General features: G+C 34.6%; 2 protein-coding genes and 1 long non-coding RNA gene across 3 annotated transcripts; 1 reads left to right on the plus strand and 2 right to left on the minus strand.

Moving 5' to 3' along the window:
• Positions 1 to 23: 23 nt before the first annotated feature.
• On the minus strand, positions 24 to 2,073 carry LOC132695483 (uncharacterized). The gene is made up of 3 exons (XM_060659756.1): positions 2,007 to 2,073; positions 1,709 to 1,939; positions 24 to 1,653 (listed from the first exon to the last, which is right to left on the minus strand). The coding sequence occupies exon 3, from the start codon at positions 1,389 to 1,391 to the stop codon at positions 114 to 116; it is 1,278 nt and encodes a 425-aa protein (XP_060515739.1). The 5' UTR covers positions 1,392 to 1,653; positions 1,709 to 1,939; positions 2,007 to 2,073; the 3' UTR covers positions 24 to 113.
• Positions 2,074 to 3,246: 1,173 nt separating this feature from the next.
• On the minus strand, positions 3,247 to 26,568 carry LOC132708749 (transcription factor EC). Its single transcript, XM_060681304.1, has 6 exons — positions 26,411 to 26,568; positions 22,274 to 22,790; positions 6,323 to 6,500; positions 5,597 to 5,838; positions 4,197 to 4,427; positions 3,247 to 4,142 (listed from the first exon to the last, which is right to left on the minus strand). Exons 1-6 carry the CDS (start codon positions 26,566 to 26,568, stop codon positions 3,855 to 3,857), a joined length of 1,614 nt encoding a protein of 537 aa, XP_060537287.1. The 3' UTR covers positions 3,247 to 3,854.
• On the plus strand, positions 25,898 to 27,450 carry LOC132708753 (uncharacterized). The gene is made up of 3 exons (XR_009620017.1): positions 25,898 to 26,423; positions 26,479 to 27,205; positions 27,380 to 27,450. It is a non-coding gene; the product is annotated as an uncharacterized LOC132708753 (long non-coding RNA).
• Positions 27,451 to 27,967: the final 517 nt, after the last annotated feature.

A 27,967-nucleotide genomic window follows, 5' to 3' on the forward strand; every position in this document is an offset into this window, starting at 1 on the left:
CAAAGTAACCATCTTCACATTTTGTTTATTTACAAACAAGGAAAAAAGGAAGCTCCATTATATGTATAAAAAAATACGTGAGTATTAAAAATATAAAGCAAATTTTATAAAAACTACTTCGGATGTATTCGAACTCTCTCTAACTCAAACGATGGGCAATTCATGCTCAACAACTCGATCCTACTGTCGCAGCTGTTGTATTTGATCAATCGAAATTTACGACCGAGTTTCTTTTTCCTCTGGCCTTTTTCAGGGTTGCATTTTACTGGACGATCGGGAAATCGTTTTTTCTCCTCCTCAATCTCATCCATGATCGCTTTGGTGAGTACTGGTTGGCCCAAGTACTGGTCGACGATACATCCTCCATAGTAAGTGGTTGTAGTACCGTACTCCCTAATTTTACTTAGTATATCTTCGGATACATATTGAGGATGTTCCTCAGCTTCCGACGTTTCATAGATTTGCTCACCAGCACTACATAAGGAAGGGAAACTACGACCCTTTTTGCAGCTTTGTTCGAAGAACTGCCTGGTGCGTCTCACTTTATCTGGATTTGGTAGCTCGGCGTCATTGAATGTCTTTGAGTCTCTTCCCGGTTTCTTCTGGCGCACGTGCACGTTTGATCGTTTGCAGCTGCTAAAATCGGCTGTACCGAAACTCCTGGATTTTACAGGCAGCTTCTTCAATTTTGTATTTGAATAAGCGCGTGTGGCAGTCTCGGGTTTCTCAAAATAACTACAAGTTTTTTTAATTAGCGGCGATATCCTTTTACTTTTATTATTGAGTTTCGGTTCAAAGAGAAGCTTTGCCAGCTGCACCTTATTCATGGGCTTGCCTTCGTCGTAGAGTTTTCCTTTGATATCCGTAAGCGATGACTGTGTTTTAGTCTCTAAAAATTTACCATAATCGGCAACTGGCATTATTTCAGCTATGGTTTTCTCGCCCTTCTGTCCAGTTTCTACGGAAGTGTCAGTCTTTATATCAAAATATTTTCCAATGTTAATAATAAACCGCTTTTCTACCACCTCCGATTTATTTGGCTTCACGCTGTTGTGCATATCCGGCAACGAGTGAAATTGATTAAGGGTCAGATTGGTTTTCTCACAACACTTCCTGGACAGTTTTTTCTTAATGAAATTTTGTAGGGGTGTTCTTGATCCTCTTTGTGATTCCAAAAACTCCTTTATATACTTGTGACTGTGTGATTTGTTTCGAAATGTTTTGTCTTCTGCGTCCAGCCCACTTGAGTTACTTCCATCCGGATGGGACACTTCATGGGAGGGAAAGATGTTCTCATTGCGCAAATTGACCTCGTCGAGATTGTTATTAGCATCGAAATCTGAGCTCGAATATTGCTCGTCTCTTATTGTCACTTCCATTTCCTTGTGCATAAAATCGTCGAAGCTACAATGAGCAATGGGTGTTCGTATGCTACGAGGTTTCAAGTCGGGCTGCTTCCTTTTAGATAAAGTAATGTTGCGATCGTAATAAATGCTGCGATCGAAATCGGTGCTTCTCCAGCTAACGCAATCCAACGAGGAGTGGTTCGATTGTACCACTGACGAAGTGGATGGCCAGTTTAATGTTGACGACAAATCTATGTCGTTTAAGGACCCAGTGGTATACCTTGCCAAGGAACTTAGCTGGTTCGGTCTAAAACTACAACATTTAGGAGAAAATTAAATGCAGAGTACTTAAAGTATTTTGCCTTTGATCCCTGATTGTGGTTTCTTCAATAAGTCGAGCCCTAGGAATCAAAAGTGTCCGTTTCTCATCATTTGTTGGCTTCTTCGTGCATTTCGCGTTACTCAAAAGATTTTCTTTTGAGGTAGCTAAACTGTGACTTCTCCTAAGTGCGGGTTGTGATAGGTGATGCTGATTCTTGTACCGTGATGCATTTTGGGGATTTATGTACAGCACGACGCTGTTATTGGTAAGACTATTCCTTAAAACATAGTTAGACAAAATGGAAATTCTGCAAGAATGTGGTGTTGATTACACATTACCTGCCTTTTCTTTGACTCTCGCCGTTAGAAATTGCACTTTGAGTTGTGTAGATCTGTTCTTGCACTGCAGGGGATATTTTGTTGGACCCATAATGGCAACTTTGTGTAGATCCTATTTTTTAAATTTAAACGCCTATTTTTAATAACGAAGCGCCCTCTTTTGCTGCAAAGAAAAGAAAAATCAGCACGAAAAATGAGTGGTTAAAAATATTCAAAAATACGCGCGAAAAGTAATTTAAAAAAAATCCTTCTCGCGTCGCCATCTTTTGGAGAGAATCCAAATCTCTAAACTACGGTTACGAAGATGACGGTAGGTATTTTTTTTTAATTACATAAAATTGTGGAAATCCTATAATTTTCGTAAACCATAACTCACAACCTCGCAAAAATTAATAAATAAATTAAAATAAAATCGTTGGTTTTTTCCGTGGTACTCTAAATTGAACTTAACTTGTACTTACCACTATTTTTCTTTCTATAACGAGATGCTCACGAAAACTAATCCACAAACGAACTGATTTCAAAATCTTTGCACGCCGAATGCCTGTTTTAATTGCAATTTGGGTTCATTATTTATGGTCCGCCGCCTATGTGGAATAACGGACGCTCACATACATACTATATATGTATCTATATGCATGTATGATTTGAAGCAGCTAAAGCATCTTAAGACAACAGAAACACGCATATTTGCTTATAGATGTATACAGCTTCGAAATACCTGAAATCGTATATTATGATTAAGCAAGTTAATAATTATGGCTTGGTCAAAACATTTTTTTGTGCATTATTTACCCTTTTTTCAACTTTAATAATACAGACACACATTGTTTGATAAGTGTTGTTATTTAATACTATTAGATCACGAAAAAAAAACAAACAATCAAAGGGTCTCACTAGATAGGCAAACCATTAGTTTATTAAATATATAATTAAATGTTTCACTCAACCAATGAATATGGTAAAAAGCCTAATTTAATAGAAAATTAAGGTTTTTGTTTTGAATTTTTTTATCGACTCGGGTAGTTATAAAAAATCGGCACTTATATTTTTTGCTAATTAGATAGATTCCTACAGTAGTTCAATTATTTAATTAGAAACTAATTTTCTTTTCCAAAAATGGGTAAAAAAACAAATTTATGATGATAATTTATATTTCAGTTTAGAAATCGACTTTAACTGGGGAACTGGATGGGCATATACAATGGATGTGTTAAAAAAAATACAAACAACGGTTAACGAAAACGTCAAACATTTAATGAAACTATAATGATCAATATCAACATTTTTATTAAATATTCACGACAATAACAATTGCGATATACGGTCATTTTTTCCAACCTATCACAAGCACTATTTGGTTTTCTGCGACAATTTAAATTTACATTATTTAAAATGATTCCGAAAGTTCGCCTTCGAGGACGTGATACAAACGACTACAAGATAATATTTAAAATGAGAATAAATAACAAACAGAGCTGGAAGAGGGTCCAATCAATTAAGTAGTATTCTTTGATATAAAGTTAACAATCGTTGGTAACTTCGAATGGCCGAAAACTGTATTCTGCCGATGACAGCACCTATAATATATTATGTCATGAATCTAACGATTAAGTAACTAATCATGAATAAAACATTAGCCCAGCTCTTGAAAATAAAACGATCAAAACAAAAAAAATTGACATTTTTGTTACATTGATTGGATCAAACTGAATTACAAAACTAAAACGTTAAGTTGAATCAGGACAAGCAGACTTCTACGAAAAGTACGGGCACTATAGTGATACGAGGTGTTAACGCAGCTACGTATCACAATTTTTAGATTCCATTGTGGCTGTGCTATTGAAATCATGCTATCATGTCTATGTCAAGCGTGTCACTACCGTCAACTTGATCAATATGACTTGTTGGTACGGGCGTGGGAATACGATCCTCACATAGTAAAGGGTCTCCGGACCCAGGATGCACTGGAGATGAGGTCCTTACCAAAAAATTCTCTCCAGGTAAGGGGTGTTGAGAAGAAAGCATGGGATCACTATTCACGCCACCGTATACGAGATCGTCATCGTCCATGCCTTCTTCCATTGCCACTGGCAAACCCAGGGTTGCGTCCGTAATAACATCTGGCATCTGCAACTAATATAAATGGTTCAATATGCGCATTCTCGTCAGGTATGGGTTTCTTAGTACCTTCCGGCTGGCGTCGGCAAATACCGATGAAGGCAAAATAGTATTCACCGAATGGTTGTGATCGATCTGATCGATATTGTGGTCTAAATTGTGCTCGATGTTTGAATCGATATTGGGTTCGATGTTCCGACTGCCGTACGAGTTGTAGGGGGAGTGGTTGCTAACGGACAACCCTTGCCAATTGAAGTCAGACACCGGCAATCCGTGAGATTTCGCTTGACGTTCGAGTTCCTGAAAAAAAAAATGTCGCCTCAGTTGTCGATTTCGATTTCATAATTTATTCGAGCGCTTGGCCCAACCTTGAACATTTTGTAGGCTATTCATTATTATCGTTTTGTTTAAATATTAGTAAAGTCACGCACCAATGCCATTAAAATCCGCAAATTTTAATGAAAAATCTTACGTCCGACTTTATAACTGGACCGGATCACAGGCGTACAAAAAAAAGTAAAGTTTTGGCTTCAATATTTGCGCCATATTCCTGATTCCCAGATACTAAATAAATTGAATATAGAGCCAGTAAACAACTAAAAATGCGGCGAGTCCTTTTAGAAACAAAGTCAAAAGAGCAAGACAGAAGTTATGTACGTATCGTATCACCACCGATCTATCGAACTCACTCGAGTTATTGTTCACAACAACAGTGATAAAAATATGTCATAACAACTCGCAAGAAACACTATGGCTGTTAACACAACACTGAAAAACACTTTGAAGATACCTAGCCGCGCAATTCTGTCAGCAATAAGTCCGTCCCTGCCTTCATTTGGTGGGTTCTAACGACAATGAAAAGTGAGTTCGATAGATCGTTGGTTTTACTATACATAGAAACAAAATCACATTTGTTATCCGTCCTTAGAAGAAATATCATTAAGTCGGTTAGATTAACTCAAAATTGCCAAAATGTTTATGGTATTTTCAAATATCGTTTATTCCGGTATTTGTTTAAATACAGAAAAAAATTCGCTACATTCTTTATAAAAAAAAATTAAGTCGACCGTCGACAAAGTATCGTTACGGGCAGGAAATTGTTGGAATCGTTCAATCTCGTTTGAAAAGAGTACCTAGAAATTCTAGACGATGGGCAAGCGTCGCCTCGAAATATCAATTATTATAATAACTAAGACATGAACAATTTTCATTTTTCATTGTTCCAAACGTTGAAATGACGTTCCGTCAAAACAATGGAGCATGCGGACATCTGATTCCGGATGTCGAGACGTAAATTTTTCCAAACAAGGAGTCACATATTTACGTTTTATATAGACTGCCCGTGCCCACCTTCAATGGTGACTTTAATTATAGGTTTTTAATTTCCGACGTTATAAATCGAGTTATTTAATATATTTATTACTTGCGCTAATTTTAGACCCGCGTATCCGCGTTTAATAAAATTTTACCTGAACTCGTAATTGTAATCGACGATTGATATCTTCCATTTGTTTTTGGCGCGCCTCCTGTTGTTTTAATCGTTGTATTTCGTTTTTAAGGCACTTAATGTATTCGACCGATGATTTTAATATCGTCCCTTTGTTCGGACGCACGTCCCTCACGATTTCGTAGTAAGGATCGTTGTTTTTCGGTAACAGGGTTCCCAGTTCTTTAATTCGATCGTTTATGTTAAACCTCCTTCGGCGCTCAACTAGAAAAAAATATTTTTTTTAACCTTGGAAATGCATACTGGAAACATTTCGTTTAGGCGACATTTGTTATATAAGAACTAAAATTTTCCTTCATTTCTCGGACCTTAGAATAACCGAAATCAGTTAAAACTTAAAGTAACCAAATTATTATTGTTTTAATTCTCTGCATCTCTTCTGTCTTTTTTTTTTATATAAAAAAAGTGTTTCGTCTTCTAATTTTTAACTATAGAAATGCTTAAAAAAAGATTACTTATATCACAATTTCTAATCTAATTACTCGCACAACACCCCAAATGTCTTTTTTTGTGTTTTTACGTTCAGACAACTGACATCGACTATTCTAAAGGCCGGAAATGATAAATTTCCGCAAAAAATGTTAGTATTTTTCCTATCAAAAATTCTTCTAAAAGAGGGAAGTACAATCCTTGTTCATTTAAATGACTAAACGAAAGTTGAGCCACAACATACTATCGGTACACTTACTCATGTTGTGATTGTCTTTCTTTTGTCTATCTTTGGCAATTGCGTGGAGCTCCGCTTCACTAAGTATAAGTTCGTTTTTAATCACATCGTTTGTTAACGAACCGTCAGAGGTCTTAAAACTGTCGGATGCCAACGAACTGGATTCCAGCGACAGTAGATCGTCTAATAGTTCTTCAGCCTAAAAAATATAACAGGCACGGTAAATAAGCAAATAATAGACACTCCGCAGAATACGAGGATATGTTAAATAAAAATGGCGCGTTAAAGCGCGTTCGGTTGCCAACAAAAGGGTTTTTACAACGTATATAGGAAATATGTTGCTCGTAACTTGGAACGGATGAATTGTTGGTCGTCTAATCAATTTTGTCCCAGGCGGAAAAAAGAACGATGTGGTTGCGATATTCGCATGCCAAATTGGCCTATGTCGTGGCCTTTTGAATGGCTCAGTTCGAAGGGGATCGAAGCCGCAGCATTTTGCTTTCAAAGAAGGATGCTCAAAATTTTTGCAATTTGATACAATTTATATAAGATACCAGTACCCTTTTGTTGTCAGCAGCAAAAACGCGACGACCTCATCTAAAGGTCTTTTTTTGATATTCAAGGTTCTGCAATATTCTGTTTATGTAATTATTCAACTGTTTGTTAACATGGATTAGCGTTTATTGGATTAATGACATACATACAGCGCACGCATAATAATGGTAGGTCTATATGAGATACGTATGAATTATTCTTCCGGGTTCGGCATTATGTGGATCTCTTTTGTCGTTCACTCTTCCTCGATGATTTTATGCATCGTCGGACAGACAATTTATTTTCCGAAAAATTTCAGTATCGGTAATTATTGCTCAAGAGATAGCTGGTAGGACGACTGATATTTAAACTTTAGCCTGAAGCGATGGAAATTGCAAAGGTTTTGTTGTTTTCAACTCAATAAATAGTACTATCAACATTACACCTGCGTGATGATAACCTCGTTTCCTGCGAGTCAAAAAAAAAAACGTCACGATAGCCTAATTCTGAAAACGCACCGCGTTTGAAAGACAAGAAAAATTCAACGTCTTAAGAAAAATTCAACTTTCGTAATTAAATTAAGAGCGATGCTGATTAGTACGTGTATACTGATAACGAAACATTTCTATCGATAAGTGGATCATTAAATACGCAAAACGTCCACGAAAGAACCTAGTGAAAAACCTTAATCGAAGTAGAGCACTTTCGATCAAATATAAGTGAAAAAAATCGCAATAAAAATTCTATTGCTAATTTTTATTTTTATTATATCGATCGGCAATGGTCGGCCTTGGGCTTGCAATTTCCAAATAAACCATATTAGGAAACATGTTTTTTACAAAACTTAAGACAGATATACGGGTTAATGTTTATGCTCTATCAATATTGTATCAGCATGGAAATTAGAATTAGAATTAATTAGTCGTTTTATCCAAGGGAATAAACATGGGGATAATTATAGTCCAAAATTCAAAACCACCTCTTAATTTCTCTTATTTAACGACTTCCGTAACGAACTTTTGCAGCAAAAAAAAAGCACGCAGAATCTTGTTTGACACTCAAATTTTGGTCGCAAATTGTTCATTGTTCTTTGGTTGACACTAACTTATTTTCGATTTTGGGAGTAAATATTTATATGAAGCGATTGTTACTATTATGCAGCTCAAATTTCATTTGAAACTGTAAGGCGAACGATATGAGTTTGGGTTTTAAACAACATCCTGTGGAGGTATATATACCGAAAAAAGCCGCCTTCGTCAGTGACACGTTTATTATCGATTAGAATAATATGCCCACCCATAAAGGCTAACCGCGAGGAATGCAGCAACCCTACACCGCAGCAATTCTCAAAAATAAAAGAAATTTTGGCTCAACTTTAGTGGTACTTTTATCGTTTAGAAGTCTTCATGAACATTTCTTATTTTCAGGGCTTTAGAATAGAAGTTGCATTAAAACTGATGTTTGCTCTTAATTCTAAATGTTTTTCAGAATATAAAAACATTAAAATTTTCCTGGCTTTGATTCTGTTTGTAAAAAACTGTCTTTTCAAGAAAAGAAATATATTCTTTTTAATATATCATTATCATTATTATTATTGTCTTTTGTTTCAAAATTTTATTACTTATTTGTTATTTAATAACCAATTTAAAATAGAGATTTCATGAATCTATGATGAAAACATCGATAGATCTCGATAATCAGTATCCTATGCGAATTGCAGTTAGTAGATGGTATCAATATAATTCCTCCAATGGACTATTTACTGTAGGGTTAAAAAACGTTATCAGGCTTATAATTCCGGAAAAGGTACTACAAAGTAGATCAAAATGCCAAACTATGTTATTTTGAGGCGCTTATTTTAATGAAAATATTTCCTAACAGCCGTAAATTACCTTCGTTTATGTATTTAATGATAATCCTCTGAAAAAAGATTAATTTATGGTAGCATAAGATACAAACAGACGTATACCTAAAGACAAAAAATTTATACCCTAATAAAATCTAAATATGTTACGTCACTGGCAATTATGTTTGCGTTAGAATAAAATTTCGGACTCGCGAAGGCTGTTTGATGGATAGTTTACAAATTGTTGTAGTTACTATATCGAATTCACACGATATTGCGTCACGCTTCCTATTCAAAAAATTTATAAATCGGTGGATTTCCGAAATCTTCATCGCCAAAGGCAAAAGCAAGTCCACCTCTAAAAATTTTACCGGATACGAATTAAACGTAACAGAATGAACCCATAAAGCTAATGATTCTTGCATGCAATTTGAGCTATTAATCTAAATTGCTGTTATACGTATATCTAAAAATATGTATTTTATTCGTTTGGTTGTAGCGAAAAGTGCTTGTGGCTTTGACAAAAATTTGTTTAGTTACGCTGACCTTCGACGAGATTATTAGGTTCATTTTCCTATATTCCTTGCCTCAAAACGTTTTTTAACAGACTATTGTTTGAGGCAAATAAATGGGAATCGTGTATAATGAATGCTATTTTTCTATTTACACGGCTAAAATGGATTTAATTTTATTTCCTTTTTATTACGCAGCTGGCCATAAATATTTCAGATAAAATATTTTATCTACTATTAACATAGGGATTGTTAACCTACACTATCAAAAATCATGAACCAAATTCTTATGCTTCCATTATTCTTCATATCGATTTTTCCATATTACATCAACCACCTACATAATTTGAAAAATTACAAAAAATATATTGACCTTATAAAGATAGCACACGATCAAGATAAAACGTACGACAATTACATATTAGATATATGGCATGTCATAAAAAAGGCCCATAATATTTAAATTATAAAAATCGGACGCGTTTGGTCGCCATGTAAATATCAACAACCAGTTTTGTTAACCCAATTTTCGACCTGTAATTTCCCCATAAAGCATATTCACTACGTAACGAAAAAAAAAACATATGAACACGTCAACTCGAAAGCAAAAGGTGAAGCATGCAGAATGCATAAAATCGAGAGTTTTCCATGAAGCTGCCGAATACCAAATCACCAAACGCCATTGGCGTACGGCGTTAATCGATCAATATATTTTTTATTGGATGTTCTTAAAATTATAGATGTAAAAAAAATCCATATTTATAAAATTTAAAACTATTACGTGCTAGTTTATGTGGTTGCCTGCTAATGGGGGGGTTTAAAATGAAGCCCTTGGCGATAACGAGTATGTACCGCAAGATGCAATATTTTTTAACCTTGAAGTCATGTTAACAGTTCTGATGTAGTAACAAGCTTGTTTATAGGATGCGGATCGTCTTAATATCTAAAGATTACGTCCCGCACTTTCATGTCTGTGGTAAATTTCGGTTATTTTTTTTTATAATTCATTCATTTTGCATCCGAGCGAAGATATGACACCGAGACCAATCGAAAAGTAACCACTCGAATGTGACTAAATTTTTGAACTTCCGGTATAAGAATTGATCACGGTAGGTGAGCATCAGTAATTTTTTAATGACATGTGTACTGACGCGCTGAAAACTATGCTAAGCAGGTGTAACGCAAACAACCATCAATGAAATCTGTTTATCCTTACATTATAATGGTTATTAGAAATAGGTAAGCGTGCATCATTTTAATGGCAACTTATTCTCACACGTGGTAAATAAGCTGTTTTCAATGCCATCGAGGCGAAATTTTGATTTCTGCCGTAGATTGCGTAATTCGTCGATTAATATGCGTCGCATATTGCCACCATTAACAATTTGTCGAAAGTAATATAATCATAATTTGCCATGCAGGGGCGGTAAACAAATACCAACCCGCTTTACAATTAAATGCCTGCTGCTATGATATCGAAAACCGTTTTGTAAGGAAATTCCGCGTAAGTTTATACCGACTAAAAACTAAATACCACGTTTCTACAAAAGTATTGTGCTCAAACCAACTGTTTATGCATCGGAAAGGGCGCTGGAAATTTCCATTTAATAACGTCACCATGACTACGCTGTGAATTTTTCATTAAACTTAATTGTAACTTTCGGTGTTGATTTTACGAATAACTCTTGACGCGAACGTATTAATATTTCGAAGCTGAAGCCGCTTCGCTTTCATCTTTTAAGATTTTATGGGGTTCTGGGTATAGGCTAAGCTTGCGATGTTACTTTTTAAGGGAATGAGTATCTTTTTTAATTTTTGACCGGCTATTTTATAGCTTTTGGTTTTATATCTACTTTGGAGTAAGATAACATTTTATTTCTTTTTTATATTAATGACGTAGCTTCCATTGATATGTGTATCAGTTTACTCAACACGCGATCTTAAAAATTGATCAATCAAACGTGCGGGTTTATAGACCAGACTTCCTTGGTTGCCTTATCTGCATTACTCAGGATTAGGGAAACCCCAGAAAAACTTACTTATTCTCTAGACTAATAGAACTAATTCCTGTTTCAATGGATCAAATCCAGATGCAGGTAGCGGCTTGCTAACTTATTTATCTGCGGCAAAATATTTTCTACTCGTTCCACGGAAAAAATGGTATCTTATGGCAATACGTTTTGACCTTTTCTGATTTTTTTTATTCTTGGAAATGTTTATACTTCCTAACATGGGCTTTGAGAAAATAACTTTTATACTCATTGCCTATTGCTATACATTTTTTAAACCATTTGAATATTTAAGCACTTGTGCCCTTCTTCACCATCAATCATCTCCACAGTCAGATATGTAACCATTAAAGTGAAGACTCGTGTGTTATAATACAGGGTGACGGACATGTTTTGTTAAAAAAATACGAAAAGAAGTTTTTGTAAACATAAAATTGATAAGCGAACTTTGTCCAGCGACATGCAATAAAGCGGTTTTTATTTCTTTTAAGCAATCAAAAAATATTAAAGTAAAAAATATTCGGGACCCTTGGGATGCTACTGGACTACTTATTACACCAAATAACATTTCCCAATTTTAACAGGATCGAGGGAAAATTTGTTTATATATTTATTTTTTATTATATTATATTATAATATTTTATTATATTTTATTTCATATATTTCTTTATATGTTATATATATTTAGAAAACTGTAGTCTGCGGTCAACTTCTAATGCATTTTCTCTCAATTATTTTCACTGTGGATCTCGTAATGGGTCTTTCTGGATATTTTGCATCAAATAGACTATAAACTTTTTCTTTTTTACTGGTTCTAGCTACTTATCCGTTCATTTTAAAATTAAATTTCTGCTTTTTTATTCTAGTGCTACTTCATAACGCACCCTGTATATTTTCTGTTTACTGTATAAGAAAAACTTATGATGGACATGCATTTTTCTTAAAATCCAATATCTCATTTTTAAATGAATTTGTTTTTCCTATATATTATCTAATTGAATATTACTTTTGGGGGGATCTAGGAGTTGAACTTGAACTTTTTGTAATTGTTTTCAACCACGTTTATAATTTAGCCGTTCATTGAATATGCTTTCTTTAGAGCTTTTTGATTTGATTTTGATATTTCTTATTTCACTGTGGGCTTTTTCTAACAAACGCTGAGGTACAATAGGAAAAAATTCTACATATTCGCACGATTTTAATATAGCAGCGGAAAACTGTTTATCATTTTATGTAATTTTAATAAAAAACCAATTATTTTCATATTTCGCGTCAAATAACGCTATATAAAAAAAATGAAATGAAATCAAACATCTCGGGGTGGCACGCTGAAAAAACAAGTCGTTGGCCTACTTTTATTGTACCTCGCAAGAATACAAATAAGTAATAAATTGAGTCATCGGCAATTTATCAACAGGAACTGCGAGAAGTGAAAAAAACTTCATCTTGTCGAAGATGTTCCACATGAATTCGGTCAATTTAACGCATTTAACTTTAAAATAAGTAATATATATTCCACATCTTGCGGGATGTCTTAGTATTTACTTAATTACATTAATAAATTAGCGATAACGACGTGATAAGATAAATGCTAAAGTGGGAAATAATAAAATAATGGATTGGTGGCGGGAAGGCGATTTTCTTACGTTTTTACTATTAAGTGCTATTATCAAATGAAAGTGTTTCGATTTAGATTACAAGTACGATCGATGCATATCATACAGTATTACGCGTATGTGTGAAACTATTCGTACAAAATTAAATCCAAAGAATAATAGCTACGAAAAATACATCGTGGGATCGTATAGTCGCGTCGGTTGATACTATTCAATGTAGGCTACACGCAATTGCTTCGGTTTTAATTTATTTCCCGACAAGTGTGCATTAATTGCCGCTTACGTAAAATTTTTTGAGTTAATGAATTTTGTTCATGACTTATATAGAAGACCGTCGGTTAAATTTGATCGACCGACAACAAATCTGATTTGCTAACCGTTTATTTGACCATGTTTGAAAGCAAAACTATTCGTGCATGTGGCGATTCGTTGCGTATCCCTTATAAAACAATCACACTCGAATTTATCGAGAAGATCAAGGTTCAAATAATTTTCCATTGAACCGCTTCTTTAACATTTTAATAAGCACTGGGTTTGTTTCGATTCCAAATGCGGGAACTGCTTGTTTGTACCGCACTTTCGGTTGCGTTAGCAGATGAATCGATCGCCCTTTTTATATTCCATTCGCGGCCTTTATTTTACAATTTTAGGAAATAGAAATGTCATACTTAAAACATGGAGAAATTTTTACGCCCCAGGGAAATCTACTCTATCATGAAAGTGGGAAAAATGGCAACATTATAACCTACAAATTTATTTTGTCGTTGGTGCTTACTCTAAGAATGGGTCGCCCTTTTAGCGAATATAAATAGCCAAAAATACATTATTCTATTAAAAAAATAGCGAAATTTTTACTCCCCAGGAAAATCTACTCTATAGGAGCAGTTTTACACGTACCAGAATCATTGTGAAGTTCATTAGAAATATTGTGGAAATATTTAGAGTAAAAATATAGAACTTGAACAACAATGACGTGTTCTTGACGTCCATTTTTTTCCGTTTTCCCGTTTTTCTGTTCTTACTTCAAAAGGTAAAGCTACAACATCGTGGAGCGAAGAAAAGTCTGAACTTATTAATCTTAATATAACGCACCTTTAAAAGTCTCTAAAAAATGAAATATTTTGAGGCAGATCTGATTCTCCAGCTATGTTATCAATAATAATGGAGCGAGATGTAAACCACATCGACGCCTTCATCCAGAAGAAACTCTCATAGGATTTACCAATTATGGGCAAAAAAGATAACATGCGTTTTTATAACAGTAATTTATTTTGTTAATAAATGAAATATATGCCTTGTCTCAGTGTTACGTCATTTATCCAAGTGGTATGCTTAGTTGATGTTTAAATTAAATTTTTGTAAGCAATTTAGATATAAACCATAGCTAAAGCAAGTTTTTTTTTACTTCGTTACTTAAAGTATTGAAATTATTTAAAAAACCAGGGAAAACCGGGGCTAAAAATATTGCATAAAAGGAAATACCAGACATATAGGAAACTATTTGTGTTATCCTCTACGGCGTTGTTGATTGAAGGAAATGCCATTGAGAAATTTGGCAACATAGACTCCTTTCTTCCGATTTCAAGAATGGTTGGTTGATTTCCAGTTAAATTCTTAGGGAGCAAAAATTTGAAAATCTCCCTGGGGAGTATAATTTTTCTTTTTTTTTTCAAGAAATAAGCCTAACTCTGGTAACGATAGATGGACGAATGTTTGCTAAACAGTATTGAGTAAACGGCCGTACTAATAACGCTAAATTTGTTTGACATACGTCTTAAGAAACGTCAAAAACGATATGTTGCATTGCAAATTTTATGCGTAACATAATCAATAGGATAACAAAAGAAGGTGACGTCACGAAATTTCGTAAGTTGTGTCGAATTCGTTAAAACGGATTAGCTGACTTACGCGAAGTATCAACAGAAAAGCGTGGTTAGCACAATGACAGTCCTCCAAATGTGTTAACAACAGTTAAATGCGTGTTATTATTTAGAGTACGCCATGATTGATACAACTCTAATAATCATTCGGTAAATAATACGTACCGTTTTGTCTTATTAAAAAATTAGAAAATTATACCGCCAAGGTCTTTTGTTAATTGAAGGACTTTGCAATTTGGCGTTTCTTCATTTTGTGTCAAATCATTTTTTATACTTTTTATTCGATTTTTTCCGTTCGCCTAACAAGCATGGAAACGTAATACTACATGCCGTTTTCTTTGTCACTCCGCGCTTATATAACGATCGTTTTTTTAACGTTTATTTAAAACGCAATTTTCTTTGATTGATTTTTAATATGATTACCCGATCCGAGAGGACGTTAAAACGACATCCTTTCGGGCTTGGATAATTAGCAACGTTTGCCATTTTGTCTCGCCCCAGATTTCATCCACGCGTAATCTACATTGCAAATGGAAAATTCAAGTTTAAATGATTATATTGTAAGGTCGATTTGTCTATATACCCTAATAAAACTGATTCATTTAAAAGACCTATTTTATGTTTCTTATTGTTAGAATTGTGTCAATTTCCCTCTATCTAGAGTTCCGCAAAAACTTAAGTCCCTTCTAATCCAATGAGCAACTCGATAGAAATTTTTAAGTAAATTAGTCGAGTAATTGTTTCCAATTTTCTACGTAACTGGATGTCTACGTCAGTATCTTTGTTTGTAAAAGATCACATCGCAGAAAATCGCTGTTAAGTCATTTAGTTGATAAGTCATCTATTCACCAATTTAAAATTGTTTGTCGTTTTCCTTGTGGCAGTGTATAGCGGTCCATAAAGCATATATACTCACGCTGCACACTGTTGCTGACTTTTACGTAGGTATAATTAATCTCGGGCCAACACCGATTCTTAGCTTTTTAATGAAGCAGTAATAAATCACAACTTCTGTTTGTACTCGATATTAAAAATTTTTTCTCTATCGATCGTATTTAATAATTTCGTTAGCTGAATAATAACAGTACAACTGGAGCACCGACTCGCATATTTTAAATGCCTCATTTTTTGAATAAAAAATCAATTAATTAACTGAAATTGCCAAATTTTATGCTTAAAGATGGAGACGACATCTTTACTAATCTACGCAATAAATCACGTATAATTTCGAAATAATTGTATTTATTTTGACGATAAGTTTATCGTTTACAGTACTCGAAAGATCCGACGAGGAATTTAGAAGCGACTCCGCTTAGAACTTCCCTTTTTAATTAAATTCAAATTATTCTGGACGGCAGAATTTAATACACAACGAATCGGAGTTGATAATTATTAAAATCAATAAAACTGGATCTGGTTGGCAGTCGAGATGACAAAAATCAAATCCGACAAACGACATTCAAACACCAGAGATTAAAAAAGGGATTGTTGTATAGCGCCAGTTGGATGTTAATGGGGATAAACCTGTTATCAGACAGTGATTTTATCTAATGGTTGCGCAATTACAGTTTGTTGTTTAATTTAGCTTCTGAATACTTCTACAACCTTAAAATGTCTATTTTATCGGTTACCATTTGGGTCAACGAAATGCTCAATTTCTGGTTTAGAGGTGAGCTTTTTAACTCATTCAATATATATAAAGAAACTATGAAACTATGAGGTTGAGGCTTTTGTTAACTTGGTCAAGGAAAATTTAAATCAATATGATATGTGTTACAAAGGTTGTCAAGTTATCGAAGATGAGATGGATAAATATCCAATCAAATTCTACTAAATGCAACTAACCAAAGCTAATCTGCAATATTGTTTTACAAGGCTGCCATCGCAGAAGTAGTTTACTGATTTCGATCATTTAAAATCGGAATTTCTAACTAGGTCTGCAATAAACAAATTACATAGTGCTATTCGGGCTTTAAAAACGTTTCGGCAATAATTAAATGAATTAACTTCTTTGATATGGGTAAATAAAAGTCGCGCGCTGTAGCGTACACATTTCGGCGTTTAAGGTTATTTTGAAATACGTCATAGATAAAGTTTTATGGAATAGAAATCAACGATAACAACCTAAGATTTTAATCGCACTTTTAATCAAAGTCGGCGAAACATGTCTTAATTATTCGCGCCACATGGCACGCACTTAATGTTTTGAGAATTTTTTTAATGGCACGTTTACTTTGGACCGAGATTAAATTTTGCGTTTTTACATTTTTAATTGACAACCCAATAATGAAATGAAATAATATGCGGTTTCATTAATTTATACTAAATGGAAGATAACATTGTTTCCCCCAAGTATTTTCCTGACTTGCGTTAAACTAATGTGCGATGGCGCCGCGAGTCCTGTAACTAAAAAGTGGACATCTTTAAGAGTTTAGAATTGAAATAAATCAAATCGGAGACATTGTGTATAACAATTGCAACTTGGGATATCGTGTGTGCAATTTAACACCGCACATCATACAATTTTACTATTTTTTACCCAATTAATCCGGATAGGTATGTAGATACCTATCCATTAAATATCACTTGCTTTTAATTTACCTAAACATGCCACAGAAGATAACTTAAATATACGTCTTATAGTATATGAAGTACATCGAAATACTTCTCCTTAAAAATGTTGAAAATGGTGCAATTTTCCGTTCACGCTGGACGAAATTGGGGGACATTATCGTATTAAAAAATTAAAACGTCCTCGGAGTGCTAGTAAGAGAAAAAGTACCTTGCATTTCTCTGTAATAATAGTGTAAACAGGCATTTTCCTCCTTTTAGTTCTGGATGTCATTCAGTTGAAATATCTGTTGACACTCGAACAAACAATAGCGGCCTCAACAACCGAATTCTATTCGACACATTATCCTCGGGGGTATCACTCAAAAAAAACCAATCGAATTGAAATTCACTTGCAGTAGAAATGAATAAAAAAATTACTATTCGAAAATTTACCACGACTAAATTAACCGACGTACAGATAATACTGATACGGATGCCCAGTTACTGAGACACTTGTTCGAATCAAGTGCGCGAATCTACAATGTTTAAAATCGTGAAAGCTTATTTTGGGTGCGCGCGCACCACGTGCTTTAAGAGCTGATCTTCGCCAGTGACTGAAAACTGCCAGCGGACTCGCAAGATCACTGATCGGTCCATTGTTTCTTTCTCACAAGGCTACACTTTAATATTTTTTGAAAATAACGAATTGATAGGTTTTGAAAAAGTTCAGATTTTCACGAAATTATATATTATGACATGACATTTGTTTCGACAACACCGTGTCTTTATCAAATATAATATTTACAAACTACCTGCTACTATATATACCGAAAAATGACTAAAAAACCTTAATTAATGTTGTTGTGAGAATTTAAGTTCAATAAAGGAGAGGTATTTTGTTAATCTCCATGGCTTCCAATAAATTTAATTTTCTACTTTTTGTGGCTGTATGTCAAATATCAAAATTGTCGTAAAAAATGTGTTTTTCTATGTTTAAGTGTGTGGCATAATTAGAATCTAATTTCAACCTGTAGACACCTGATTTTTGGGATTTTGGACATTTCGTTTTATTGTTTTTTAAATATTGTGTTGTTAGTTCTGAAAGCTATTTTTAAACCACATTTTGACAAATGTTTTGAAACCTTTTCACTAGCTTCTCCTATGTATTGTTTTAAATTGTTCGTGTTCTGTATTAGGTTTCGGATAAATAGAGTTTACTGTTGTCTGTATTTGTTTTTTATTTATAATTTTATCTATAATGGACGGATTGTAGCCGTTGTTCAGTGCAATTTGTTTAACGATATTAAGTTCTTTGATGTAATTTTCTGTTGAGGGTGGCGTATTAAGAAGTCTGTGTATAAAAGAGTTAAATGCAGCCATTTTGTGCGTATAAGGGTGATTTGAGCTGTTATGTATGACTGTGTCCGTGTGTGAAGGTTTATGATATATTGAAAAATCTAATTTGTTTTGCGCTTTTGTAATAGTTAAGTCTAAAAAATTAATAGAGTTATCCTGTTCAATCTCGATAGTGAATTTTATACGATTATGTAATGATAGGTTTTGGCCTGGATTCAGGAAAAATCAAATTTTTATGTGGTCGACGTTTCGTTGCCTTCTTCGGGATTAATAAAGATCACTTTCCGTGTTGTTATATATATTTCGGTCTCTCCGCCACTTTTCAAACTAAACAGCCAATTTGCAATCTTTGCACCAAATAGCATGGTTTAGAAACTAACTGGTTGGTATGAATAATGTGCTTTTATATTTTAATTTTAGTTAATATGATTACTAAAAAGGTCCTAGTTACCTAAAATAGCTAGCTACTGACTAATTTGAACACTACCACTACCGTACATGGGCACTTTACCGTATCTACCGTATTGTGGGACAGGCACATTAATTGTTTTGAAATAATTAATTGTTAGTGATTTTATGTTTTTCGACTGTAGCTGTACAAAATCTGATCATGGCACTTTTAAGGCGCCCTTAGTCAGACTGAGATATAAGTTTACGCCGGTTCTGTTGGAAAATATTTAAAAATTTACTTCAACCAGCGAATAATTCTAAAATTTTTAGGAAATTTCAGTATGTAGAATTAGTAATAATTAGTTCTATTCATGTGATATTTATTATAACGTTTTGCTAAAAATGTTTTATGAAAAAGCAAAAAAAGTATCAAAACTACTGTACTCGCAGACAATCAGATCCAGACACGTTAGTTCTAACGTAAAATTGCTAAAATAACGGAAGTGATTTGAAAAGATCAGTTTAATAACCAGCAAATTGTTATATTATCCATCCACTGATGATTGCTATTTTGTGGGACTTGGCTGATTCCTACAAAATTCCAGAGTCTTTAGTTAGTCCACAAATTAGCTGATGAGTTTGAAAACTGCCTAAGTAACCAAAGGTAACATATCGCAAAATTGTTCCTATTAATTTAATTAAATTGCCGAAACGTCGACCCTATAAAAGTTTGATTTATCGAAAGAAAGGTTGTTAAATTTGTGTTTGCATTTCTGGGAAAACTTCTCATCCCAAATTGTTTAGACTACCACTTTCAATTTGGTTTTAAAAAAATATTACAATTTACATATGGTCATTTCGTTAGATAATACGCAAGTGTGCGAGTGTGGCCTAAATTTGCCTTAAGGGGTGTCCAGACGTCTATCAAAATGAATAACGTGTTACATAAGCGTTTAGCTTAGCCGAATTGTTTTTTAACGCGAAACCATTACCTACTAGCATTGCCAGTGTGCATGAAATTTACGGCCATGAAAAATCAATTAAATTGTTTTCATTTAAATGAATTATTTCCGTTAAAGTCTAATTATAACGCGTATTTTCATAAAATCTGAATATGCGCTGGATGCAGTGCAAATCTTATTAGCACAATTCATTTCACCGAGACCTCTGAACGAAAAATTGAAATTTTGCGTTTTTGATTTACGATTATACAAATTATGCGTCAATCGTTCAAATCGTAAGGGTGGAAACTGAACTTTTTGAAAATATCCCAAGCGTAAGTCAGTCCCAGGTTATTTCTATATGATTTAATTATTTATGAAACGGCTATTAAGAAAACAGTTTTTATATTCTGGGATATCCCATACGCACGTAAAATTTTATTTAAATTTTCCACACCCCCCCATTGCCGCACAGCAGAATTTCACATTTTTCGCGGAAAAACATCGTTCATACTTCTTCAAGGTATTTGTTGTCCGCCATTTTAAAAATTTCCGGTACCTACACAAATGTTAGGAAACGAGTAAAAAAAAAAACACTACGTAAAATCCCAATCAACCATGAACGTATAACACAAGTTTATTGTTGTTTAATTTTTGCAAAACACAATTAGGTTAGAAGTACATTGTCATTGAGATATTACATATTCGAATCAGGTTTGTTTCCACATAATCGCCTCTTGTCGAAGCGCCTTCTTGCAATAATAATTAATTCGCTTTGGGAAATTTTGCAATAATTGTCGTTAATACCAGATTTTTAATAACAACTAAAAAGTTTACGATGCTACGAGCGCGATAACAAAACGACCTGGTTAGATAGCAAAGACAAATGCACTTATATTTCTATCTACTATCTTCAAGAACCTGCTCCTTTAAAGTTCAAAAACGTAATTAAACAGTCTTAGCTTTTATACTAATTGATAGTTCTGCACTGTGTCCCAGATTTGCTTCAAGTATGATACTATTTTTTAAAACGGGAGATCATCCAAGGTCGTGAATGGGCGAGTGAAATTTGAAATTAAATATTGCAAACCTCGTACCGATAATTCCACTCATAATTTACGAGCTTGCGCATTTCAAACAAAAATAAGAGTTTATCTTCATATTAAGATCTCAGACGTACAGATTCAAAATCTGTTTACAATGCAATAAAAGATTTACTCTTATTAGAGCAATAAAATACTGATCGGTTAAAATTAAACGATCATTATTTTTATTAACTGCTTATTGTCGAGGAGCACAGGCGGCAGGCTCGTTCGAACATGTCCGTTTTCGTATAAAATATAATTTTATATTTTAAACATTAGTTTTAACGCTTAAAGCTTCGCACGGCAGCCCATAAAGTTACGTATTTGAGTCGATGAAAAATTCCCAAGTGTTCCGAGAAAACCGTTGACAAGGCGACTAATGTGTATTGTTGGTTGCCACCGTGAGGCTAGTTTTATTTTCCGCCTTTGTTTCCGATGCTTATTTAGTGTTTGGTCACGATTGCGGGAGCGAATTTTCAGAAATCCGTTTTTGCAACGCGTTTTACTGCGCGCTGCAGTAACAATTCAATATATTTCCGCCACCGGAAGAGCTTAACGCAATTAACAAGAATGATCGTCGTTGTGCCAAAAACCATTACGTTTTCGCTACTTTTTTATTTTTATAAGCCCCCGCCGCCCTTCCACGCTAAAACAACAAAAAATATAGCGCATTTCTCGAGTAGCGACTAACCCTTTAATAGCTGAAGGGCGACACAATTTCAGATCCCCACCCTTGCAAGCTCCCCTCTGATTTGAGCCTGCGAATTTATGCCCTATTGTTTTTCCGAAGGACACTGCGGCATTTCGGGCAGAGACCCAACGGATCCTTCGCTTCCTGTAAATCCGTCAGTGCATCCATTTCATTACGTCTTATTCCCGAATTCGCTACGTAGGGGAAGTTTTTGGCGATCCTCGAATATCTTTTATTCATGAGTTTGCTTCAAAGCAAAAGAATTTAAATAAACCGTTTAGTAACGACACTCGATCGCGTAAAATGTTTCCTTATCGAGAAAAGCTTGAATTTTACATTAGACTTGTAACCTCATTTGATGGGACGCGGAAATTTTGGAACCGTAGACTAAATTATGCAGTCCCGTTCGATAGACTGCATCGATTAGTTCATATCGGGACGGAGAGTTAGTCAATAATTAATTGCCGCGGCCACGATAATTTTTAAAATATGGCGAATGCGCCGGATTAGGGATATGGGTTCCCGTCACATTTTCCGGGATATGAAACACGGTACTAACCTCGGAAGTACTAGTAGCACCGGAACTGAGAGCGGGCGACATGGCGGGCACGTCATAGTTAGGCGAAACTTGATGCGTCCTGTACTGTTGCGATTGAGCGGTAAAATTTGTAGTTGAGGGAGATTGCAGATTATTGGTGGCACCCGGTGCACTGTGAGTCTGAGTTGGTTTCTTCAAATAATCCGGCATAAATGCGGCATGATAAGAACCTTGAAAAGATTCGCTCAAGTATTGCTTCACTTGACTTTTCTGTTTCTGAATTACATGGTATCTAGTGGGATTTTCAAGCTTGGTTTCGACTTCTAGCACCTGGGGTGGTACGTCCCGGGCTATACTGTGCAGGGGTACTTTTACCGGTACCGGGGGCGGCCGCTGACTCTGCGTTTGTTGCAATTCTTGTTGCGCCCTTTGCCTTCTGGCCGCCTGTTTTTGTTGCTCTAAGATAGCATGATCTCTCATTAGCTGAAGTTTCAGCTGGGTTCGTGTTTGGAGTGTGGTTGTTTTCAGGTTCGGCCTGCTGAAAGGAAAAATTGGAAACTGTAATATCCCCTAGGGTCGTAAATATTGTTAGTTTATTTTCCTATATCTAAAGTTTTTTCCAAAACGATGACGCTCTCGGTGGTTCAACTGACTGACCAAATTACGGTATTAACCCCGATACGCTGGAAATAAACTCTGGGATGCGGTTTCATTAGCGTCGGTGGTATTTCGAAATTGAAGAGAAAATTGTGCGACCCACAGCATGCAAATAGAATTTGCCCATCGAACGAGATATGTCGGGGTCACAAATTAAATTTTTTTAGATTTAATTTAATACCAACGATTGAATGTTTTCAGCCGATACTTGGTGAAAATTAAAATCCACAATGGTTTTTAGAAAACTAAATGATGGACTTTCACATATATTCATCTAATCATAATCATAATCAATATTAACTAGTTGTAGAACGGTAGGTTATTAATCTTAAAATAAGTTTAATAGAGGTGAGTTATTATCTAATTTTTTGAAGCTTTTAACAAATTTCAGAAACTCTAGTGACAAAGCCTCAAACTTCTTAAGTAAACATAATCTAACTTTCTTGTAATAATTGTCCCAAAACGTATATTGGCCGAACAGGAAAATAATTCAGTAAACTTATAAACTTATTAAATTCATATGAAATTTTGAAAATCGATAAATTAAAAAAGTCAAATTTCCTTTTAAATCAGTGGTTCCCAAACTTTTTTTTCTCATAGCCACCATATTCTATGTAAATGTATTTTTTGTCACGCCAAAGATTACTTTGGCAAGCACTGTTCTAGATGATCAATTAAATCTTAATAACTCACGCCTATTAAACTTTTTTACAGAATAATTAATTAGCGTTGTAAAAATGGCACCTAATTTTTTTTTTTAATAATGTTACGAGAATTTAGGCTCTTTTATAAATTACCTAGACTTAACGATATGTATAAATGCACTGAGATATTGTACATTCGTCATTTTAAGATTTTTGAGTTTTTATATTTCGCTAATTTATAATCACAGAAAATCGAATCACGAAGAATCGGATAAAAGTCGTACCGTTCGCCGTCAGTGGCGATAAAAATATTAAGAAAAAAATTAATTTCATCTAAACGGAAAAAGGTGGGCAGCGGGGAGTTTTTGGAAACCAAATACAGACGTCACTGACCCCTATCTTGTATAAAAATTATAAGTTCCTCCAACAATCAAAAATATTTTAAAAAAATAAAAACGTGATTTTTTCAAAAATTACAGACAAAAAATATGGTCTGTTCCTTAATTGGGAATTTTATAGCCAATACAGTGAACAAAATATAGGTAAAAAACGAAATATATCGATAAATTGTAGATAATATATAGATAAATAATACATAGTTTATCGATACTTTAAAAAAATAATATCGAATTAAAATTGCTGGCCCTCGAAAACCCCCTTGTAGAAAATTCAATCTTCGTTCGAGAAATTTCCCCAAAATCCCATTTAATTAATGGTATATACTATAATCCTTCCTTTGTCAAACGGTACCAAAAAATCGAATATACGTAGTACCATACGTCATCAGTAATGATTTTTGTGAAGGCATGAAGAAATCAAAAAAATTAATTGCAACTAAAGGGAAAAAGGAAGTATCCAAACACAGACTTCACTGGCCCCTATCTTGTATAAAAATTATAAGTTCCTCCGACAATCGAAAATATTTTTAAAAAATAAAAACGTAAATTTTTGAAAAAAATCGCGAGACTTAGTTACGTAAGTATTTGATAATATCTGAATTTTGCTAGTTAGTCTGAAAAAGTTACAGTGTTAACGAAACATATCACTCTGCTTATAAATATAAGTGAAAGTCCGAATAAACATATTTTTTTTCTAAAAACCATTATTAATTTGAAGCTAATTAAATTAAGTGTAAAATAAACATTAATATATTTTCTTCAGCCTTATTACTGGACACACAATCCGTAGAAATACAACATAACGAGAAGGAAATTCGAAGTCGAGTCGATGGGTGAAGCGAAAGTTATTTTATCGACAGAGTTCGGCAATTACGAAGTTTTCTATGGAAGAAGACGCCGTAATTTCATATTTTCCACCAATCCACACCAGAAATGTTAAAAACAACTATTCGTACACCCTGCATAATTCCATTTAAATGCCAATAAACTTTCTAACTTGGGCGGATGATCCGGGATGAATTTATAAGCTTGTTTTCGTCGGTCACATTGTTGTCCGAGTCTTTAAATGCTTAATCGAAAACTTTTACGACTACAGATTATAATGTCTAGCTACGTTTAGTGCGAAAGTATACGAAAAACATTTTTAAAACCTGTAATAAGTACACGCAAATCAAGTCTACCGCCTTGATAAGCTGCCAAATCAAAGCAAAATATATTTATAGCCTTTATCTTGCATCCGGCTAGGGCCAAATTCATACTTAGTTAGAAAAAGGTTTATAAACAAACGCCAAGTCCAAAAATATCTGGAAACATTTCCGAGAAGTTATTTTTGGACAAGTATTTCGGCGTTTTGCAGTTTCTTAAACTGTTTTTAACAGCGAATTTTCCCACAAATCCTTGGTTCTAATATTATTTTTCTTAACTGACGACTAAATGATTAGCAATTTCTGTTGGCGATCCGTGCCAAAATTTTAATTTTCGCTATGCGAAATAATAATTGGCTATCTGTAATCTGCACCAATTCGAAAAAGAATAAAAATCCACACCACGATTAATTTTTAACTCAGCTTTAAAAATTTCTTCAACATTTTTACGTTTTCTATTTAATATTTAAAAACTCTCCAAGTTTAATTGCTGTGAATGCAGATAAAATACAAACCGACGCGTGTACAGCGGCGACGAAAATATTTTTTGAAGACTGTTTTCATTAATTAGTACAACACTAAAGAAAACCCAGTACGTAGCAGACGAAAGCGATAACCCTTAAATTAAACGAAAGTCTAGCGAAAATTCTTCTCAATTCCAACGGGGTGGCGCACCAAAAGCGTCACTATTTTCACTGCGTTACGCCACTGGTGGTTACTATCTCGCATATACGCACGCGCAAGATGGTGATGTCATTCCTTTCCGTTTACGTATTATAAAAATAAACAAGGAGTTGAAATTTACTTGTTACAGAACTTGTAATGTATTGTTGATAACAATAACGTATTTATGCTAATGGGAAAAACAAAGAAGAGTCGTTGGAATCCGAAGCGCATTGATAATGAACGGCTATTTACGTATTTATTAATATTTATCGAGATAAAAATCTGAGGAACAAGTTTCGACGCTTATGTGGTTTTGATACGTTGCAACTTCGTCGATTAGTTGGCAAAAGCTGGCTTTGTTTCGAGGATAAATTTCTGTATTCCTTACACCATTGCCATGTTGGCAACATAAGTAGATTCCCCCGCCTAAGTCTTTAGGCATTTTTCGTACCAACGATCGGGGAACTTTGATGTTTTATTGTAATATATAGACATTTAATGCCTTGTTTGTTTTAACGATGTCATGCCTGGTCAATTAAGCTGATAAGAAAGGCGAATATTTCGCCCTACAAGGATGGACAACATTCTTCGATAATCTCGTGAAAGTGACTATCGCATCAGCTGACAATGATGTTTGACAGTGCTCACCTTTCGGATACGGGTAAAGTTTTAGAAGTAAGCTGGTAAAATTCTTGATTTTTCGGCGTTCCCAACAGGTCGTCGAAATCAATAGCACTTTCGATATCAAAGTCGTCGGTAAGCAGGGCCGATAAATCGTAACCCAGATCGATACCGGATTCGGCCATTATTTATACGCGTGTGGCGCACAAATCGATCGTGAATTAGTACCCAGCTTTGCTTCTATCGTAGTGCCATCGTTTTATTTCGAAAAACCGCACGTCGAGAGCCCGATAACGGGACGGACTTGCGCCGGCTTAACTAAGCCGACTCAACAGCACGAAACCAACTGATTTTTTGCCAACAACAATGTCACGGACAAAGTCGGTTTAGGCGAGCGCGTTGCTCGAGCTCAATTTAACAACCACTACGGTTCACTTTGGTGGGAAACGTTCAATTTCGTTTGGCGTCATTTGCTTATCAAGACGAAGCTGGTATCAACGACGACCAACGTCCGTTTTGAGCAAACAGATGCGACTGCAAAGACTTCTACACCATAATCGAACTGGGTCTGAGCTACGTTCCAAACCTGCGTCTGAGGGTGCTTGAGGGTGCTTTCTTGCTAACATAACTTCCTCTTTTAGTTTTTTCTGGAGTAACCCAGTTCCAGATTTCTTTTGTTCCATTCTCTGGAGATGTCCGTACCAAGTGAGAATGGAGCCACTGATACCCGTTTGCTCTTTTATCTACTCGTTTCTTAAGATGAAGCACTATTGATGATCGTTCTTTGTTCCGTGTTCCTGTTAACCCCCATATTTATGATTCGTAAGTGAATATTGACTGAAAGATTTTTTAGAATTAAGTAATTGATTAGTTAATTTATAATTGTTTTAATTGTTAGTTAGTAGTTATCTCTTTCACATGTTAAAAGATTTTCTTCGAAATCAAGCGCTTAAAATAAATTTAAAGAAAAACACTTTATTAAAATTTTCATTCTAGTCCATTTAAGTCATCGGTGGAGTAACTTTAAGACGGGCCATTTGTAATAACTAGACGATCGTAGCGGGCCAAAGAATAATGTTTAATCGTTAAAAAAATTACGTGTTTTATAAATATATACATATATTATTAAATACACTTATTATTTAAATAGTACAAAAGCAAAAGGTAAGAAAATTATAAGCACAAAATATAAAATGAATTTAGTGTAGTTCTTGATGTGAAGTATTATCACTGTGTGTAATGCAACGTGTGTTGAATCGTGTGCGAATTATGCAAAATATGTGGAAGTCTAGTGTATCTCACGAGATGCTCCCGATCAAATGTGGAAAACACTATTCTATTGAGACTACGGAAGTCATAAACAATTTTTACTTGACTCTCATTGAACGTGGTGCCAGCAAACAAGCATCTTTAGAAGAAACGGCCACATTGACGAAAATTCCAACATCAACTGTATGGAAAATTGTGAATAATCCCATTTCAGCGAGGAAAAAAAGTGATGAAGATATAATACGGCGTAAAATTTACCGGTTATACGAGGAACAAAGCGTGCCTACATCAGATACCTTAATTAGGAGGCTTGAA

This window comes from Cylas formicarius, unplaced genomic scaffold (genome assembly GCF_029955315.1).
Source record: "Cylas formicarius isolate icCylForm1 unplaced genomic scaffold, icCylForm1.1 PGA_scaffold_12__32_contigs__length_19106922, whole genome shotgun sequence".
NCBI classification, from domain to species: Eukaryota; Metazoa; Arthropoda; class Insecta; order Coleoptera; family Brentidae; genus Cylas; species Cylas formicarius.

Bases quoted from the DNA above. Each gene is read 5' to 3' on its own strand.
- LOC132695483 (XM_060659756.1), bottom strand. From the start codon at position 1,391: ATGCACAAGGAAATGGAAGTGACAATAAGAGACGAGCAATATTCGAGC.
- LOC132708749 (XM_060681304.1), bottom strand. From the start codon at position 26,568: ATGGCCGAATCCGGTATCGATCTGGGTTACGATTTATCGGCCCTGCTT. The intron at 22,791-26,410 runs GTGAGCACTGTC...TTTTCCTTTCAG, and splicing joins ACTTTACCCGTATCCGAAAG to CAGGCCGAACCTGAAAACAA. The intron at 4,428-5,596 runs GTAAAATTTTAT...TTTTTTTTTCAG, and splicing joins GATTACAATTACGAGTTCAG to GAACTCGAACGTCAAGCGAA.